Source organism: Neophocaena asiaeorientalis, unplaced genomic scaffold (genome assembly GCF_003031525.2).
Source record: "Neophocaena asiaeorientalis asiaeorientalis breed wild unplaced genomic scaffold, Neophocaena_asiaeorientalis_V1.1 scaffold703, whole genome shotgun sequence".
In the NCBI taxonomy this organism is placed as follows: domain Eukaryota; kingdom Metazoa; phylum Chordata; class Mammalia; order Artiodactyla; family Phocoenidae; genus Neophocaena; species Neophocaena asiaeorientalis.
In genome coordinates, this window is record NW_020174434.1 from 3,526,007 (window position 1) to 3,546,324 (window position 20,318).

General features: G+C 51.7%; 1 protein-coding gene across 1 annotated transcript in view; it reads right to left on the bottom strand.

The window, feature by feature from the left end:
- Positions 1-18,817, bottom strand: part of TPO (thyroid peroxidase) — a 32,284-nt gene extending 13,467 nt beyond the window's left edge. The window contains 8 exon segments of the mRNA XM_024756929.1: positions 2-263; positions 1,381-1,587; positions 3,085-3,214; positions 6,356-6,488; positions 8,981-9,150; positions 12,598-12,682; positions 17,859-17,953; positions 18,781-18,817. Of these exon segments, the coding sequence (XP_024612697.1) occupies positions 2-263; positions 1,381-1,587; positions 3,085-3,214; positions 6,356-6,488; positions 8,981-9,150; positions 12,598-12,682; positions 17,859-17,952 (1,081 nt within the window). The 5' untranslated portion in view covers position 17,953; positions 18,781-18,817.
- Positions 18,818-20,318: the final 1,501 nt, after the last annotated feature.

A 20,318-nucleotide genomic window follows, 5' to 3' on the forward strand; every position in this document is an offset into this window, starting at 1 on the left:
CGGCCGGCGTCCCGGTAGCGCGCGTTGACGAGCAGCAGCCCCTCGGCGCTGGTCCAGTTCCGCAGCCGCTGCTCGGAGGCCGGGGAGCTGCCGTACACGGTGGACGCGTCCAGGAACGAGGTCAGCCCATTCATCTGCTGGCGCGGGTTCACCCAGGACACGTTGCCGAAGAAGGCGCCTTGGGTCCCGGAGCCGCAGGTGGGTGACGAGCGGTAAAAGGGCAGACAGGCGGTGCCCGCGGCCGGCGAGGCGTTGGCCTGGAGCTGCGGGAAGGGCACGGCGGGTCAGCTGGGGTCCTGGGCCCCCTCCTCATAGACGCTAGGCGCCCCGGGCCGCCCACCTCCCTCCAGCACCGGCCTTCCTCTGCCAGCGCCCCAGGGGTCCCGTCCGCTCTTCAGCGGGCAGCCCTTCTCCTCCCAGGGTCTGGGCGATTAGACTGGTCAGAATTCCCTTTGCTCTGACTCATGCAGACGTGTGGTGGCGCCCACTTCCCCCGGCCCCCCGGTCTTCCTTTTGGTGTGTTCTGCCTCGCCTGGGGGGCCACCTCTGCGGACGCCAGGGGTACCCCGCCTGCTGGCTCTCCTTGGCCCACCAGGAAGCCCCTCCTCCTGCCCGTCCGGCCTTCCTAGCTCAGGGCGCCACATGCGGAATCCTGGCTGCTCGGCCAAGGTTTCTGGAATAAACGTGAGGGAGGACCCCAGCCCCAAGCAGTCTCTGCTCCTAGGTGGAAAATGCCCCTTGCCAGCCTCGGAGATATTTTCTTAGGAGAAGTAATTAAAAACCCTGCCTGTATGTCTCTTACATTGCAGGTCGGAGGGAAAACCAGAGCAATATTAACAGGCAACAGTTCTGCAAAATCTCTGTCGGAAGTTCACGGCGCCTGCTCTGAATCTAGCGGCTGTATCCCCAGTGGCTTGTCTGTTAGGCACGCACGTGCGGCCGAGATTCAGGTCAGAGCGCGTTCTCTGCTTCGCTGTTTGTGACAGCGGAACAGCAGCAAAACTGGAGGCGACTCCGGTGCTCGTCAGTAAGGAAATCGGGTTAAACAGGTCTAAATGCAAACGCGGTGGGATGGGGAGGGTCATGAAACCCAGCCTCTGTCCGTTTAGCGAGACGGAGAGATGAGTAAGAACTATTGCCAAGTGACCCATACCGGGTTCAGGATGTACGCATAGTAGGACACAAAAACTGTAAGGTATAAGCACACACACGTAATCTTATACACATATATGTGCAGATAGATAACTTCTGGCAGGAAACACAGGAAATTCATAATGGCTGTTACCCCCTGGGGACGGGACCAAAAGGGACTTGTGTCTGAGTTTTGAAGACCGCACCTCTTAGTTTCATAGTAAAAATGAGGAAGTGTAAAAATTCTACCTGTACGGGAAAGCACGGGCTTCGGTTCTCACAGGTCCGCTGGCAGTCGGCCCCGCCCCCGAAGGCAGCGTGGCTGGCGCTCTGTGGCGTGAAGGCCAGGTCGTGGTCAGTGTACTGTCCCCACGCCGTCAGGAGGTCAGAGTACTGGCCGTCCTCCGTCACAGCCTCGTTGGAAACGTGGATGACCTGCCTGCTCACCTCCCGGACCTGGGCGGACAGACCAGAGGTCACGTGTGGGAGGCCGTCCTGCGGGGCCGGGGGAAGCAGACCCCTGGGGTGCGGTTAGCCCGGGGGCTCAGGGCTCCGCGCTCATTCACAGGACGCTGGCGCTCCTGGGGCAGGCTAGGGTCCCTGGGGCCGCCCCGGCTCTCCTCCCCGACGTGCACGGGTGGTGATTTAGGGCCGAGTCGTAGTTTCCTCACTTGTAGATAAACATAAAAACGCTGACCTCTGGGGACTGTCGTGGGGATTAAATTGAGTCCTCTAGCGATTAGTGCCATTTAATGCTGGGCCTAGAGGGGCAGAGCCCTGAGCCCGAGGGTTGCTCCCAGGCCTTGAGGCCCAGTGGCGTTTGCCTGGCCTGAGTCAGAATTGTTTGGGATCGGTGACTTTCTCCTTTCCACTTTTTTGTTTCTGAACCAGGACGTCTACAGCTCAGCTGTTATCCCGTGCCCGTCCCACCATTGCATTTTGGGGGCAGGCTTGCTTTCTGGTTTCATAGGCCCCAAAAGAGGGGAGTTTTGCCCCCAGAGGGGTCATACCCAGAGCTTCCCCATCCCTGATTCAGATTATTCAAAGGATGAGATTTGGGGGTCTGAAAATGGTGCGATTTAGATCAGGTTTGGGATTTTGAGTTGATGCTGTGGCGGGCTGAGACTTTGGGGGGCCTCGGGATGGGGGTACATGCAGTTTGCGTGTGGAATGGATATGACTTCTGGGGTCAGAGGGGGACTGGTAGGCAGGGTAATGGCCCCTGCAGATGTCCATTCCCCCATCCCTGGAGCCTGTGAATACATCGCATGGCAAAGGGGACTTGGCAGACGTAGTCACTTTAAGGACCTCGAGATGGGGGTGAGCCTGGATTCCCAGGGGGTCAGATCTAACCACATGGGTCCTTAGACTCTGAGACCTTCCTTGACTCAGGAGAGATGTAACTTCAGAGAAGAGGCACAGAGAGACGCAGCCTTGCTGGCTCCGGGAGGGGGTATAAGCCGAGGAATGTGGGTGGCTACCCACTGGTTTATTCACTGAAGCGAGCAGTCGAATTGGGGACAAACGATCCATTTTTGGACCCGAGTGATCAGTAGATTAGGTATGAGTTTGTTTGGCAAATGATTTGCCTCTGGGAGTGGGTAGCAATTATCATCTTTGCCACTTAAATGAGTGAATTAATCAATTATAAGTGTCTTTGAACGTGTCTAGTCTTGTACCTATTTGTAAAGAGTCGAAAGCTGGAGGAAGCTTAACTCTGTGTTTTTCCACTCACTGGCTGAGTGGCTCTGGTCTGTCAGAGCTAAGTGTCCGAGCCATAAGGGGAGGAGACCTTCTCCACCCCACAGGGGCCGGGAGGCCCATCATATAGGCGCCCGCGCAGGGGCCGGCCCGACTGAGCGAGATCTCATCAAAGCCTGGCTCCCTCCAAGGTGAGGGGAGGTTTGCTCCGTCCTGGGAAACCAGTTCCAGCCCCGTTTCAGCGGCACTCACCGGGGGCAGGGGGAACCCGTTGTACAGGAAGTGTGGGTTCCAGCCTCTGGGTTCGCTGATGCCGTCTTCGTAGGCGGGGGGCAGCCACCTGGCCAGGGCTGTGTTGGCGGCTCCCCACCTAGGGTGGTCTCTGTGGAGACAGCGGGGCTCCGTGTTTGAGTCGAGGAGGGACAAAGCAGCAGGGCCGATGCAGTGAACTGTCCCCAGGGACACAGTGGAGCCGGCGCCCCTGGGGTGATTGTAGAGGGTGAAGCCCTCTGTCCAGTGGGGACCACACGCCCCCGTGGTGCTGAGACGTTCCCGGGCTGTAAGGGTGCAGGTGGTCTCGAGGGAGCTGACTCCCAAAGCCCACATGCACGTGCCCTCCCTCCTCAGCACCTGAACCTGGGGCATCCTGCCCGTCCCTGTGTCTCCCACCTTCGCTGCCCAGTTTCCCTGCTTTTCCTCTGAAGGCTGCGTCTCACTCGGGAGCTCGCCATGGGCACCTCCCTGGGGCTCCAACCACTGCGCCACCAGGGAAGCCCTACAGACTATGTTTGAGCATGATTTTTGAGTCATGCAGGTGCCTTTACGTCAAAGGGACCAGTATCAATAAGAATCAGTGTGCCCCAGAGATGTTTCCAGCAATGAGGAAATGAGAGACAAATGATTGGTAACTAGTGCTTGTGCAAATCACATATGAATAGTAAATATATACGTATGTGATCACATATGTAAATGTATAAAATAAATACGTGACTATGTAACATTTAGAAAATACAAGAATAAAAAGCCTAGAGAGAATACGTAAAAGTAAAGGACTATGTAAAAGGAGAAAATAAAATACTTTAATCGTAAAATATCCTACATTTAGAAGAAAACCATCAGACAAATTAGAATGGAAATGTTAGTTCAAAGACAAAAGAAAAGAAGGGGAATTTTCTGTTAGAGAAAAAATTTGTTGTTTTTCAAAAATGGATTATCTGGGTACAAAATTGTTGTGGTATCCGAGATCCCTCGGCCTTTATCAACACATCCCTATGGCAATAATAGCCATGGGGGTGTTTGGTGTTTGCAGAATCTTCCAGAAAGAAAGGAGCGAGGCTGGAGTTTGCAGGTGGACAGGAGACAACTTTGTTGGGTTCTTTGAGGTCATGTAGCAAAAGCATTTGAATTGGAAAAGATTGGGATCTAGGCTTAATATTCTTTCCCGCATCTGATGTGTAGACACAACATTTAGGGAGCAAAGTCTACAGGAATCATGGCAAGCTAAAGGATTTTTAAAACTTTTAAAGTATTTGTAAGTGTAAATACTGAAGAATTAGTTGCTTTGTTTTGACACTAAATTATTTTACACCATTTGAGACACAATGTCTGCCCACCATTCTTGTACAAATGGGGCTGGTTTGGATGCTCTGCCCAGAAGTAAAGGAACCACGGGCTGCCGAGAACCTTCTAAGCTCTTGTTTGAGGCAAGAGCCCACAGTTCAGGCAGGGACACCCCAGGGTTCCTGACGCTGGAGAAAAGGCACTTCTGTGGCTCACTCCCAGCCCTGCCGCTGTGTCCAGGGGCCACTCAGGAATGATGAGTAGCAGTAGGTGATGATGGTTACTTTGGCAGGTCTGAAGGGACAGTAAATGGGGCTAATTCTAGTTTTAATACTCTGTTGGTCTCCAGAGTGGCTTAATTTGCAAAACCATGTGGATAGTAATGCATTTAATCAGCTGCAGTAAGTCAGCTTTAATACGGAGCTCTGACCTGCTACAGCTGGCTTGTCTTTATTGAAATTCCATAAAGCGCATCCCTTTCACTCAGTTGAGAATAACGAGAACGCTGATTTAACTGCTCAGGGGACTGGGTTTTTTTGTTTGTTTGTTTGTGTTTTTTTCTGATCGACGGTCATGTTTCAGCAGCTCCCGGGACATCACATGGTTTCTGTGACCGTCTCACCCTCTGGTCGGGTCAGAGCCCAGCCTGCTCGGCAGGACGCAGGGGCACCATGTGGGGACCTCGCAGCCACCAGGCGGGGCCCCTCCAGGCTTCCGGCATCGCTCTACGATGCCGCTAGGCTGGAGCAGGATAACCGCGGCGGCCCCAGAGGGTCAGCTTTCACCAGCACGTGGTTCCTTTGGTAGATGTGGATCGACGACCACATTGGAAATGGTCGCAAAGCTGACAACAAGCAGGTGACACGTCTCTGGAGGAGAGTTTCACGAGGGAGACAGGTATCTGCTCCCCCCGCGGCTCCGCGTTACTGGGATTTGTTTGAAACACCAGCTCCTGTCTCTCAGACACCAGGCAGCTGAAAATCTGCTCCGGGGGCTATTTTTATAACAAGTGGATGTGTGAACGTTTGAGGTTGGTGTGGGCAGGTTTTGAACTAGCAAGTCTGAGCCTGCAGAGAGAATCGGCCACCTTGGGGCCGATACTCAGCGGCCCTTGTGTCTCATTTATGAAACAGTTAGCGAGGCTTCAGGGTGGTATCACTTGAGTTTTCTGAGCAGGTATGTTATGTTTGGGGCAGAAAAGAAGTATGAAGTCCCTGCTGGTCCTTTGGATCTAGTTGCTGTAAATACTGTGACACAAGATTCAATCGTCATCACGGAAGGAAAGAAAGGGACTCGGCCTCCACCCACAGTTCCCTGGAAGGTGCGTCCCCCAGAGCCCATCAGCAGGGGACGTTGGCTGTCCCCTCCTCGGCGGGCGGTGGGGTTGACAGCAGAGAGCGGAGCCGGGAGGGGTGCCATGGGCAGAGGAGACCCCTGACCCTGGTCCTGCCGTCCGTGACCCCACATCCACCTGCAAGTACAGTTTCCCCAGAACACGGCACATGGAGCCCTGGGGGCGCCGGGGGCCCAGAGGTGGCTGGGGTCACCTGGAATGTTTGGGGGTTTCCAGAATGGACTGACCTTCTGGAAAGAGCGATCAGAGTATGAGACGGCCTGAGTCGGTGGCTGAGAGTGGACAGCAAATACGCAGAAAAAGAAATGGAAGAAAGCTGGGATGACCTCAGGGACACCTGAAGGTTTATGATTAGCATCGCTGGTGAAAGAGGTACCTGGCTGCCAGGGAGCTGAAGACCTTTAAAATCTGTGTCTTATTAAAGATACACACAGAATTATTGGAAACATGGGCGTAAGGAAGAGGCTTGACCACTTCTTAATATAATGGAGTCAGTATTGTCCACTTTCTTTAATGGAACCTCAAACAATCTATGGAGACTCTGCCCTGATGACACCTGTCATGTTCAAATACAACTTACAGGTGAGACCGAGGGCGCTGAGGAATTACCTGTTGTTGCAGGCGCCCGTGATGAGCCTGTACTTGTTTGCCAGGCAGGTGTTTGGACATCTGGGGGGAAGCATGTAGGGCTGGCATCCGGACAGGTTTGCAATCGTTTTCAGTAGATCTTCTGATAAAACATCTAAGGAACAAACACCAAAGTTTCAGCCCTCGATTGTAATAACAAACCTACCTGACGGGGTAAATGTTCTAATGTGATCGGGATTCACACAGAAACCTCCTCATTCTTTGCAGGAAGCCCTTCCTTCTCCTTGAAATCAATCCTCTCTCATTTAACCCCCTTGAGTGTCCTCGTTGCTAGGAATGTGGGGTTTAAAATGTATCTTTGCTTTGCGATCTTTCAGAAAAGCAATTCTGAGCGCTCTGACCCCAGAGGCGAGCACTTCTCGGAGGCATCCGCAGCCTCGCTCGTGGAATCTCCAGCGTTTGCCCTGCTGCTCGGCTGAGGCTGGGGGCCCACGCCCTGACCTCAGAAAACGGCGAATCCTGGCCTTTGTCCTCCCCGCAAACCCTACCTCAGTCAAGTTTCCTAACAGTATCCACGTGTCCATCTACAAAACCCTTCTTTTCTCCTTCATGTTGATGTTTGCTTCCTTCTCATAAATCTTTCTAGGTTAGGGCCCCAGGAAACAGTCTCTTATTTTTTGCCAGTTTTGTTGCTGTTTATTTGACAAATCAAAGCAAGGACCACTTTCTTGTCTGTTGGTAGAAGGAATCACTGGTTACTCCCCAAGATGGTTTGTATAAATCTTCAAAGATAATGCCATAAAACTGGCCAGATCCCGATGAAATCAAGATAGAAAAACACTGGAAGACACGCATCCCATTTTCAAACTAGAGAGAAACAAAACTAGCTTAATTAATGTTCACTGAACAACCTCTATGGAATGACTGTATGTGGACAGTTAAATGAAGCTTAGACTACAATTTTTATTTAGTCGATAGAGAAATACACATTCCTTAACAAGGTGAGGCTTTGCACCAGGGAACGCTCAAGCACATGGGAGTGTCTAACAGACAAAGTCCATGAGAAGAACCACAATGTGACTTCCCTGGTAGCGCAGTGGTTAAGAATCTACCTGCCAATGCAGGGGACATGGGTTCGAGCCCTGGTCCAGGAAGATCCCACATGCCATGGAGCAACTGAGCCCGTGGGCCACAACTACTGAGCCTGTGTGCCACAACTACTGAGCCCATGCACCACAACTACTGAGCCCGTGTGCCACAACTACTGAGTCCACGTGCCTAGAGCCCGTGCTCCGCAACAAGAGAAGCCACCGCAATGAGACACCCGCGCCCCGCAACAAAGAGTAGCCCCCACTCGCCACAACTAGAGAAAGCCCGTGCACAGCAACGAAGACCCAATGCAATCATAAATAAACAAATAAATACATTTATTTTTTTAAAAGAAGAACCACGATCCTAGCTATGTTAATACAAAACCAATGCTAGGAAACATCCCTAGGGGAGGGGTGCCAACATTTGATTGTAGATACTGTTTGGTGACGAACTGATGGGGAAACATTTGGATCCTCTCACTTTTACTAATTCTGAAATTTCTAGATTGGCTATGCTGATAGTGGAAATAATAGAAAACATCCTAGACTATGGGGTTCTTCAATTCTGCACCACAGCCTGGCCGAAACTCATCAGCTGAATACACCTGCAGACCTGGGCAATGGCCTTGCGACTCTACACCGTGAACCCGAGGCCGGCAGGACCTCTGACTGCAGTCACGGCTACCGGAGTCCCAGCTGCACCGGGACAGGACCGCGGACCAACAGTCCTTAGAGACAGTTTTCAACTGCTTCAATAAAAACATTTCAAATGGATCTTTGGTTGCTCTAAAGTTGATTCAACTTAACTTCTAAGTTTAGTATCTGAGAATTCAGGTTAATCCCGGTTTAGCTGAGTCTGTCTCATTCTAAAAGCTAAGTAAATCAGCATGAAACTCATCTACAGCTAATTGGGAGGAAAAACTCAGAGACCAAGTAGCTCACGGCACCACATGGAAAAAAGTCTCCACAAGTTCATTAAAAATAATCTTGTTTTTTAATTCCTCATCATTGGACTTAGAAATACGCCTATGATCGAAATCACTTTCACTCAGCATCTTAACATCAACAGAGCCTTTGATGGGATGCAGCTCGCCCCTTGTGTCTGCTGGTTGGCCTGTGGCCAGCCGAGTGGACGGCCAGTGTGACTGCCCCATCATAGGGAGGAACACATTGGCTCCCAGAGGCCTGAGCAGGACCCTGAGGCAGTTTTCTCAGGAGAAGCGGGGCTGCTGTCCCCGTCTCCCTGGAACACACTGCGTCCCACAGAAGTGAGTTTCCCCCAGGTTTTAACCAGGTCGGTCGGGGCCTTGAAAGTATCCCTCAATCATTTCTTACCACAGAGCGGGACACTTAGGTTATTGAGCTGCTTCTCCAAACCCCATCTGAACAGCAGAGAAGCAGTGGTTTCCCAGAACAACAAAACCAAGCTACTGAGCCTCTTAAAGAACCGCTCATTTGTCCTGTGAAAGAGTGGGCATCGCGCCCTGCGGGGACACCCCCGGCCCCTGCGCAGCCCTGCCGGGCCCTGACCTGCCCCCCTCCCCCGGGTGCTCACCTGTGGGCGGCCCAGACGGTGCAGACCCTAGGTGAGCCCTCCTCATTGCCTCCTGCACCGACACCTCCATGATGTCCGCCGCCCGGGACGCGGCGCGGCTGGTGGGCTCAGGGAGTTTGGAAAAAGACAGAAGCTGTGATGGAGAAATGGTTTCTCTTTTGTGGAGGTTTCTGGGCACAAAGAGGAGATGTAAAGTCAATTATTATTTTATGGTGTTTGGTAATTGCTAATCAATCACACACACCTTTACTTAGTACCTGCCAGGTGACAGGCAGGTGGGGATTCAAGGACCCCCGTCCACAAGGACCGTGGGATTTAGTGAAGGGATGGGACCCAAGTGTAGACGATCTTCCAGTGTTGAAAGGTGAGGAGAATGACCAATGTTTGTCTTTTACAAACTTGCGTAGCCAACTCATTTGACCCTCGTAACAGCTGTGTGAGATCAACCTTCTCATCAAAGTCCAGTTAGTAAGCGGGTTTGCTAACATTGCCTATACATGTACCATACATTGCCATGAAAACTAAATTAAGTTGGTTTCAGAACCCTTTTTGACAATGGCTCATCTGTGTATGTGTGCCGCTGATTCATTCTTCTTGGTCACTTTGTAATACACGTTAAATTTTTGTTGAGATAAGGTCGTCTCACTTTTTATGTTGATAGTTTTTCTAGCTTATTGTGCAATACTGATTTTTAGTGTTATTTAAGGGTATTTTAAGTGCTAATTAATGTTTCACTGAGAGTATTACTGTGGATAAATAAATTGATTTTGTAACTTGAGAAAACAACCCAGTTAGACGTGAGGGTTCCAGCTGATGGATGGGGCTCTGAGAGCCAGCAGCCTGTCCTGGTCCCAGGCCAGATGTGCTGAGGCTGCGACCCTGCTGTGTCCGTGTCAGTCACGCATCTCACGGCACAGCTGAGCAGGTGACGGAGCTGCTGGTGGCGAGAACTGCAAGTCCTGCCGTGGGCACCCCTCACCCTCCCGTCCCTCTGTCCTCTCACGAGGGTCCCTGGCCTTCGGGATTCCAGCAGCTCCCACCACAGGGGACCCACCTGCCCACCAGCATTTCAGGGCCCGGGGACCCCTGGAGGGGCAGGACCCAGGTGGCCTGTGCGGGAAGCTGCCGTCACCTGGTGGCCCCTGCAGGCTTGCACCACTGAGGCCCCAGGAGCCCGTGTGAGGACCAGCTCTAAGCCTAACCTGAGAGCCGCGGGGTCAGAGCTCGGGGGCAGGACACCCCCTACCACTGCTGCTTGGGTTTCTGGTTCACAGCCCTGAGGTCTTGGGGAAATGGCCCAGTTGTGCTTCAGTCGTTCTGCCAGCTCTGAGCAAGTGGATCCTTCACACATTTCCCTTGTTACTAACAACCTGGAATGTGCGGAGCCCACTGAGCGGAGGTGGCGTGCAGGTGCCGGCTGAGCACTGACCCACATTACTCCACGTCTTCAGTCGCTGCTCATCAAAGCGCAGGAGACCAGCGCTAGGCGGGCCCATTTCACAGATGAGGAAGGCGGTGCACCAGGATGACCGCCCGTGACTGACGGAGACGGCGTTGAGAATCGAAGATCCTACGCACACGGCACGCTAGACACCAGCCGGTGCGCGTATAGACGTACACGATAGAGAACGTAACGTGGGAGCGTGCTGGACTTGCCAGCGTGTTTCCCAAAGGTACTGTGAGGCCGTGAACTCTGAGGGGCAGAGCTTTTCCTTACAAGCTCCCACGGGAACCAGGCTCAGAGACGAATGAGGCCGTTGCTCAGGGCTGCCCACCCATGCTGGCGTGTGTTTCCACACCCTGGACGCCGTGGTAGATGTGACGCTGGCCCCCAAAGACATCCGAGTTCTGATCGTCAGGCCTGTGAACGTGTTCGTTTCTACAGCAAAGGGAGTTAAGTGGCAGGTGGATCAGGTTGCTTCTCAGGCGATCATAAACGCGGATCTCATCCTGGATGACCCAGGTGGGCCCAGGGTAGCCACAGGGGAAGGTGACAGTGGAGGGAGCTCGGGAGATGGATGTGACAGCTCCAGGACGGAGGAAGGGGCCAGTAGCCAAGGGATGTAGGTGGCCTCGGGGATGTGGAAAAGGCAGGACACACATCTGTCCCTGAAGTTCCGGGAAGGACACGGTTCTGCTGACACCGTGGTTTTGGGCCCGTGAGGTACGTGCTGGACTTCAACCCTCAGGACGGTAAGGTAATAAATTACGTTGTTGTAGCCACTGAGTTTGTGGTGATCTGTTACGGTGGCAGCGGCCGCGGGCTCTGGTCCTGCAGAGGAAGCCGGGTCTTTCTGGGAGGACAGGAAGCCTGGCCTTTACTGGAAGGAGTCCTTAACCGCACGTCGGACAGTGAACAAAACTCTGTCTTCCAAGGCTGTTCGCTGTGTAGACACCCTTGGAGAGCCGTCTGGAGAGACGCGGCCAGGGCCCCTTCTCAGGAGAGCTGGTGTATTAGAAAACAGACAGGATCTTCCTGGGCCGCTGCGCACCAGCCCCTGGGCCCTTCCCCAGGCTGCGGCCAGCCGGAGCCCCAGGGCAGCAGGAGGGCCTGTGCCGGCCTGGAACTCACCGCCCCGTTTGCTCAGGTCTCAGCGGGGACAGCCTCATTCCCAGGTTTCTAGCGTTTTTCTTCTGCTGTTACTAAAATCCACCGTGCAGCACGGTCGGCGAGTAGCCTTTGTTCCAACATTTACATATGAAACGAAGCCCCCAGGCCACAGGCTTTGCAAAAGGTCAGTTCCCCCTCGGGAGAAAGCAGGTCACCTCAGGGGTGCAGCCCTTCGCTGCAGGGGGGTCCAAGGAGGCTCAGTGCCTTCTCCCCATGCGGGTTGTCAGTAGCTCTTCCCCCTTTTCACGGATAGCTGATATCATAGTCGTGGACACACTCACAGAGTCAGACTTCACGAGGTTTCTTCTTTCTTTCCCCATTAATCGAAGTTTTTATAAAATAAGCAAAACTTAGTTGCAGCCAGTATGGACAATAGGGCCTTTTTCTGGTGGAATAATAGAAATTTGAAGTAAACCAGCCTCTGCCTTGTGATATTTTGTATCTTGAGACCTTAAATAATGATTAGTCAGATTCCAGTAAAACAACACACTTGTGAAGATAAAACCTGCTCTTTAGATTCTTGTGTGTTTGTCGTGTTTGCTTTACAAACATCTAATGTGAGACTATAATATTCTTAATATTGATGTCGCTTTTATATTTAAAATGAAGGTGTTTCTTAATGATTTAAAAGGAATGCGGGGCAGATTTAATTCCTAGGTAAGGTTACAGCTGTGTCACAGAGCCCGGACGCTGGGGCCGTGTGTCTGGACCCCTCCTGCCCCCTGGGTCTGAGGCCAGTTCTGCAGGAGCCAGGCTCCCTCATCTGTCTTTTGAACCAGGATATATTGAACCCTGGCTGCATCACTGCCCTTTGCTCTGTTTTGCTAGAGAGAGAATTTGAACACGGTTCCTCTCAGGTGTTTGCATGTGACCCCAGAAAGGAGAATAAGCTCACGTGAGTCTCAGCCCCTAATTTGTAAGGTGGAGGAAACTGTGAAGAATACGGTGGGCAAATCCGCTAAGCCCCAGGAGCCGGCGCACCTCCTTCCCACTCCCAGGACGGTACCTGCTCGTCGTGGAGTAGACGGCCTCGTCCACCAGCAGCTTGCTCGCCTCCACGATGCCCCTGACTCGACACTCCTCCGTCTCTCCTACGAACGAAGCATCACACCGTCAAACGCAAAGTTCGCAAACTCCCTGCCACGCGCAGCCGGATGTGGTGACAACCACGGGGCGTCTGGGCCCCTCCTCCGTGGGGTCCTGGATCTGTTTCCCCATCTTACGTGAGTATTGGTTCCTCGCTGGCAGAGACCCTGGGGATGGGGAGGGGAGGGACCCAGCACCATCTTTACGCGGGCAGCCCGGCCATTCCTACTTCTCACTTGCCCTGGCCACCTCCAGGGATTCTGAATAACTTCTTTTCTGAGCGCTTTCGTTACCTAAACCAGTGGTATAGAAAGTTCATAATAATAGTTGCCTATTTTAACTTGTGCATTTAAGAGAAGATAAACTACTCCAATACACCAGCAGTTTGCAGTGAAAAGACCCTTATTTTTTATTTTAGTTTTTAGTGCATGGCATGTTTAACAAGTTCTGTGGTATGACTGCTTGCGTTTCCCCAGAATTCGTATGTTGACATCCTGGCACTCAATGGAACAGCATCAGGAGGAGGGGCTTTGGGAGGTGATGAGGTCGTGAGGACGGAGCCCCCATGATGGGGTACCTGCCCTCGTATAAGGGACCCATGAGCTCCCGCCCCTCCCTCCAGGCGAGGACACAGTGAGAAGAGCCCGTCTGTGAACCAGGAGGAGGGTCCTCACCAGAATCTGAAGGTGCTGGAAGCTTGATCTGGGACTTCCGGCCTCCAGACTGAGAGAAGCAGAGGTCTATTGTGTATAAGCCCCCCCAGTCCATGGTTCTGTGATCGCAGCCCAAATAGACTAAGACAATAATTTAAGATTCCGTCTTGGGGTTAAAACGTGAGGTCCCAAATGAATATCATAAAGGAGGCAACTCCTTCCAATGCACACAAGTAACTTCTGTTACTAAATCACCTTTTGCATAATCAATACTTCATCAAAGGAAATGCATTCATTTCTAAGAATAAATAGAATATCAGAATGTTCTTGAACATTACACACCTAAATGGAAAGAAAGCTATTTTTAAAATGGTAAATTTCCATATCTTTAGAATTGCGTAAGCATAGCGTATTCCAGAAAAATACATTAAAGTCCTGAGCAAATTTAGGAGGATTAAGTTACCGGATAACTTTTGTCCTAAAATTTAACGGAAGATTTTGTTGCAAGAAGAAGTAAAGGGACTCAAAACTGTAAGAAAAGTTTGGGAGGTTCAGACGGCAGGTTCCTGGGAGGCGGAGACCTTGTCAGAGTCCATCCTGCATCCAGGAGCCCAGCGTGGGGTCTCGCCCCCGGTGGACCCACAAAGGCACCTTGAAGGACGTCGGGTTTCGCCTGCAGCCCCTCAGTGTCCTTTCCCAGCCATCAGCGCACATTCCACAGCGTGACTCCCTCTGGTCCTTCCTCTGTGCCCCCTGCGCTCCTCCAACCCCGGGCTGGTGGAGGGCACACGGGGCGGAAGCGGCCTCAGCTCGGCCGGGTCCAGGCCACCACGGCCATGGGTTCGTGCCGTGAGGTCTGAAGCACCCGGCGGGCGTGCGGCACAGGAAGGGGGCGGAGCGGGGGAGTCAGGGGGACCCCAGAGGGGCCACCAGCCTGGGGCTGCAGAACCCGCAGGAGAGGCCGGCCTTTTCAGGGACCCCTGCCCTGGGGCTGGAGGGGATTTCACTCAGCTCTCAGGACTGGGAGCCCCACGAAAGCTCGGGGTTTAAGGCCCTGTGACCTTCATGTACTTCCTTTCGTTCCCATCCAAACCGTCCGTCCACATTTTCGTTTCTGCGGTCAGCCTGGCCCTGCGTTGGCCGAATGCACTGACCCCCCTGCCTCTTAGGTCTCCTGCAATGAGATCAACTGCTGGCTCTTCGCAGCACTTGGCAGTTATTGAGAACATTCAGTAAAAAGAAAAATGTTTGTCTGTCACCACTGTCTTTGGAATTAACAGTTGCTAGAGAGATCCTTCCTTTTCTTGACGATATTGTCATTTAAGCGTAATCCATTGTATTTGACTTATTTGACTTATTCTCCAGTATCTTTCCTTACTATGAAGTAGTTTACCGAGTTCCTAAAGATAGTGTTACAGGCTTGCAGATTATTATCTCTTCAGATATTGCAAAAGAAATATATTTTTGGGCTGAAAATTCCCCATAAAAGTGTAGTTCTCGTCTTGAATTGCCTCCAGTCTCTGCCGGTAGCGGGCGGATGTGACCCGTGTCGTCTCCTCCTCACTGTGTGGGGGGTCAGGCTCACCTCCCTTCCTGGCTCTTCAATCACCTCCTTCAGCTGCTGCTGGGCAGCTACCGGGGCACGGGGTGGCGTCCAGAGACGCAGCATCCGACCGTAGGACCACAGACTGGGAGACCTGGAACCTAACCTCTTCTTTTCAGGTCTGAAAACTAAATCCGAGGGAGTTTCCTGATTCGTCTGATCTGGAGACATCAGCCTTCTGAAGATGGGTACCCCCGAGGGGGTGCGCTACCCATAGAAGGTCCCCTCCGAACATGCTCATCTCATATGGAAAGAGCTGGAATTCAGGAAGCCGTTATGCGAGAAAACACTACAGGCCAGAAAGAAGGAAGTCACTTATTTCCAAAGAGTGACTACTAAAATAACAAGGCAAGAGTGCTGGACTCTCCCTCTCTGAGCTGTACTCTCGACTAACTCCGAGGACGTGGTTTTGCTCTGAGCTCTGTGTTCAGTCCTGACTTTAATGATACCTGTTTGCTGAAACCCAATGAACTGGAGTAAGTCTGCCAGCTTTCCTCGTGAAACAGATCCACTCATCAGGCTGGCTTCCCCAATCCCCCACCTGCAGCAACGCCTCTGCTGCCTCTTGTTCATTTGCATCTGATTCTCTTGGAACAGCTATGACGTGTTGGAACACACAGATGATTGCACTCAAATCTTGACTTTGCACGAACACAAGAAACGAACCCCAGTCCGTGAGGTGATGAACTCACGTGGTTTCCATGATAAACGCGCTATTCGGAGCTTTTGAGAGAGGACTTGAACTCCTGCTGTGCAAACCTGCCTATGGTTCACAAACGGATGTGACACCTGAGGACAGCTGTTCCTGAGTGTTTATCAACCAGGCTCAAACGTGTGTGTTGTTTCCACGTGCAGACCTGGGAGGTGAGGGTGAGCATGGCCACAGCTCCGCCGTCTCTGAGACCCTTGGGACCTCTACTTTCTAAGCTGTGAACGGGTGACTGGACCCCACAGGCAGGTGGAGATGGACGTCTGTGGTCCAGCCCGGACCTGGTCCTTATGCCCGGGGCCCCCAGCCGGTTCTGAACAAGCGACAGGGAGCAATCCAACAGCTCGTGTCACAGAGTCTGTGAACACAGTGCCATAAACCCAAATGCAGACAAAAAGTCTGGTGGGATCGTCATTGAAATTTTGCCTACGGAGAAATGTGACTGATAAAAGTTATGTTTCAAAGAATGTTCGACACTTCTGTATATAAAATAGATAACCAGCAAAGACCTACTGTATATAACACAGGGAACTATACTCGGTATTTTGTGGTAAACTGTAAGGGGAAAGAATCTGAAACAGTGTATATGTATGAGTAAATCACTTGGCTGTACCTGAAGCTAACACGATATTGTAAATCAGCTATTCTTCAATTATAAATGAATAAATAGCTAAATAAAAAAGGAAGTTAACCAGTGCGCAATTATTTTGTTTAAAATGACCATCGGCTTGTCAACTGGGAAACAAAAAATCATTGTATTAAAGGCTGTAAAAGTGAAACACTGCAAGACTAAGGATATTTTCTAAATAATTAGTTTACAAAGTGAACAAGTCATTAGCCAGCTTCAAAATATTCTAATGAGCAAAACATTAGGCTCCAAATTGCAGTATCTTTATCAGATGCTATTCTGTGCATTAGTTATGTATATACTGAAAGCCTGAGGGAAAAATAACCTCTTAGAGATGGGGAAACAATAAAAAATTGCTCTAGCAAAGCTGTAGATACACCTTTCCCAATTTAAAAAATATGATTTCTAAAACTAAAACCTCTAGTGAGCAGATATATTTATATTCTGTTGAGTGGCTCTTACTCATGACACCTTTGTCACTATGCTTTTGTAGAACTAGACTGTAGTAAATATCGAATGCAATGACCAATTCACGAAGCATTTGCTGCACCCATTTGCTGTGATGGGTTTGCTGGGCTGGGAGGAGGGGGACCACGTTGCGAGGGTATTTAAATGGAATTGGTTTCTGTTTTTTTCTAGTTCGTATTGTCCAGGCACGGTGCACTCAGTACTTTAGACGGAGCATCTCATTGACACTCACAAAGAGAACTGTGGTGGAGAATCTTCCAGTTTTCTCCATTCTACAGACAGGAGAGTGGCCCAGTCAGTAGTGGGTGGGGACAGAGCCTGACCCCGGCCTCCTCATGGCCTTGATGGCCAGGCCATTTTCTCAAGGAGCATATGGGTCTGCAAAGGACTTTGGTGCAACGGTTCGTGTGGCCCTGAGGCCCCCGTGTTCAATGAAACTGGAGACTCCGTGGCTCTCAGCAGGAGACACCCTGGGGTGGACGTGGCTGCGTGGACTCAGGCCTCTCATCAGGCCTGGAGGGTGATCAAGGGGCCCGGGGCTCGGGGGAGAGGCCAGGGGAGCAGAATGTCCAGCCCTGAAGAGCCCAGAGGGGCGAGCCTGCCCGGGGGGCCCGTGTTGCAGAGGCTGGTGATCAGAGAGCATCCTCGAAAAGCCCTCCGACACCCTGCTCCAGTCACATCCCTTCTCCGTGTTTGGGACCTTTTTTCCAAAACAGAAGCAGAGTTTGAGCTGTGATGATTTCAACCACAGCATAGCTATACCTTTCTTAACTGAATTTGACATTGTAGCACCCCGATTCCTGAACATACAGCACAGAAGTGATTTAATGAAAAATGATTTTGTGATACAGGAACAAACAACTACGCCCAAAGAAATGTTTTTCAAATATATGAGTAGGTAAAAATGGAAATCTTCTATTGTGTAATCATAGGAAAATCAGTTATTTTTCAGAAAGAATCGTATTCTAATCAACTCAAGAATTATTGTTCTTTTCTTGGAAAGTGAAAGAGACACTGAAGAGGTCTTACCTGATTCTGGAGAACCCACGATGCTTCCTGTTCTGGTTGCTGGGAGCAATAACGTTATGATTTCAGAAGACCGTAATTTATCGTTACTCACCCCAAAAGAGGTCCTTGTGTCTCAGGATGAAAGAGAAGACAGCTCCGGCACAGGCCACGGCCAGCGTGGTGCCCAGCACGGCACGAGCTCCCATCCTGAAGAGGAATTGAGAGCGTCAAGTGGTCAAGGGCACGGTCAGCCGCTCGGTTAGCGTCCCTGCCGACGACTCTCCACGCGCTAGTCCCTGTGAGGCAGCTGCTCTCAGAAGCGTGGGTCTGAGCGCTGGGGGGTTCTGACCCACATGTCTGTGGTGTGGACAGGTCTTACCCGCCCAACTATTTGATCCCTCCTCTTGGGCAGCTGTGGTCACCAGAATAGCTCAGTGACAACCTGTTTTATTTCATGGTGATGCCCTAATGCCGTAAAACTTCTGGGGATAATTACAGGGAATAAAACAAATCTCTTTCCCATAACACATCTCTGTAGCATTTAGAAAAATGAATAATACAAGGAATTTAGCCTTTAGAAAAGAGGTAAATAAAATTTCTAAATGCACATGGGATTTCCTACAACATTCTGTTTCCTGCCTATAAACTGATTTCAGAATTACGGAGCTGTTAAGACAAAGCAAAAATTCCAAATCCATCATTTCCATTTTCCCAGTTTTTCTTCTCCTAGCCTCGGATGTTCTGCTGCTATTTTGGGGCCACGAACTTTGTTAAATGGGGTGGGGCTGACAGGGCCTCCCGAGTGGAGTACGTGTCAGGGCCTGCTGACCTGTGAACCGACCTGGCCGCACGTGCCGGCCACGCTCTGCACTGAGGTTACAGGAAACCTAACAGTCGTCAGCCCCACGGCTCTGCTCAGACAGCCTCCCAGATGTGCCCTGAGCCCACAGAACAGCCTCCCTTGAACTGCTTTACAAGTTTCAGTGATGGATTTCTCTCAGAAAAAGGAAAGCCAAAATGTTTCACAGCCAGACCTTCTCCTCCGCTCAGCCAAGAGGTAGGTGTGCAGGACAGGTGACCCTGGACGTGCCCGTCTGCCCAGGGCCTGACCTCCTGCTATAAAGAGGCTCCAGGCTCCATTCCCCGCCCACATCACCGGGCTGGACCGGCTCCCGTTCCTGGGTTGGCTGGACGTTTACCTCTGTGTTTGCACAGAAGGCTGTGTGCTGGCCAGTTGTGCGTCCATGTGAGGTTGAGCCTCTGGTCCTGGAATGAGGAAGAAAGGGAAAGAATGTGTATGTGTCGGGAAAGAAGAAATCAAGTACAACCGGCCCCTCGTAACGCTCGCACTGTCCTCTCTCTCGCTTCTCTGAGCTAAACACCTTATGCAAAAGAGCAAGTTCATCTTCAGAGGCAGCGGCTCCAGGGAGCCCCGCCGATGCCCTGCATCCCGTCTCTGACAGGGGGTGAAGCGCATCTCCTGGTCTGTGGAGAGTGTGGGGTTTCTGAACCTCTCCACTTTCCGTCTGAGTCTTGGGTTTCTTCTACATGAAAATCACTCCTCGTCTTCCTGCTCTTTTTCGCTTTCTTCTTGGTGCCTTATTCAAACTTGGGGGTACGCTCCCTCCAGGAAAGCTGAGGTTAGATGCTAACACGTATGCAAGGCATCGGGACATCAGGACATATTTGAAGCACTAGAATGTCACGATTAGCATAGGAAAGATCAGTTTGAAAGTAACACAGTAAATGAGTTAGAAAAGCAGGTGGGGAATCGTCAACAGTTACGGTAATTTCTCCCTGAAATGGTGGGAGCAGGCTGAGACAGTGAGATGAAGGGCAAGACTCCAAGGCCCCTTCACAGCAAAGCAGGGACTTGGTGACTTACTTCCCTGGGAGCAGGGAGGGGGCAGAGCCAGGGCCCCGCCAGGCTGAGTTGCTGGCCTGACGTCGTGGAGATCCCGCTTCTGACTCTGGGGAAGCCAGGAAAGGAGGGGAACCGGGTGAGAGAAGCAGAGGTGACTGTTCGGGTTTGGACATTGGACTTGAGGCATTGGAGCTGTGCACAGGCAGCCAGCTGGTGGCATTTGGAAACACACTTTTGGAACCTTGGGTGGAATGTGCCTGAAGAGGGTCGTGAACATAGATGAGGCAGCTGGATGTGACACACGGGGTGGTTCAGGGAGAACGCAGGGGCCCAGAGGAGTCTCTTTACTGGGACACCAGCTGGTGTCGGCCTGTGTTTAGGGCCCTGGACGTGAGGACGATCCCAGTGGAGACCGGATGTTCCTTTGAGTCCTTGGCTGGCTCAGGGCAGACGCTCAGACGGGTGGCCTTGTGCACACAGCCTCGGATGCCAGTGCCTTGACGTAACCGTTTCCACGGGCGTCTCGTGCCGGCTGGCTGCACCCAGGAACAGCAGGTCCTTGTGCTCAAGTCACCCTCCACGACTGGGCCCGAGATGTTCCGTGACTCGCGTCAGAGCCTGGAGTTTGCGTGGTGCCCTGTGGGGATGAAGCACCCACGTCCCACTGAGCCTTCTAGAGGTTCCAGCTCACTGGTGTCCCCACCCCAC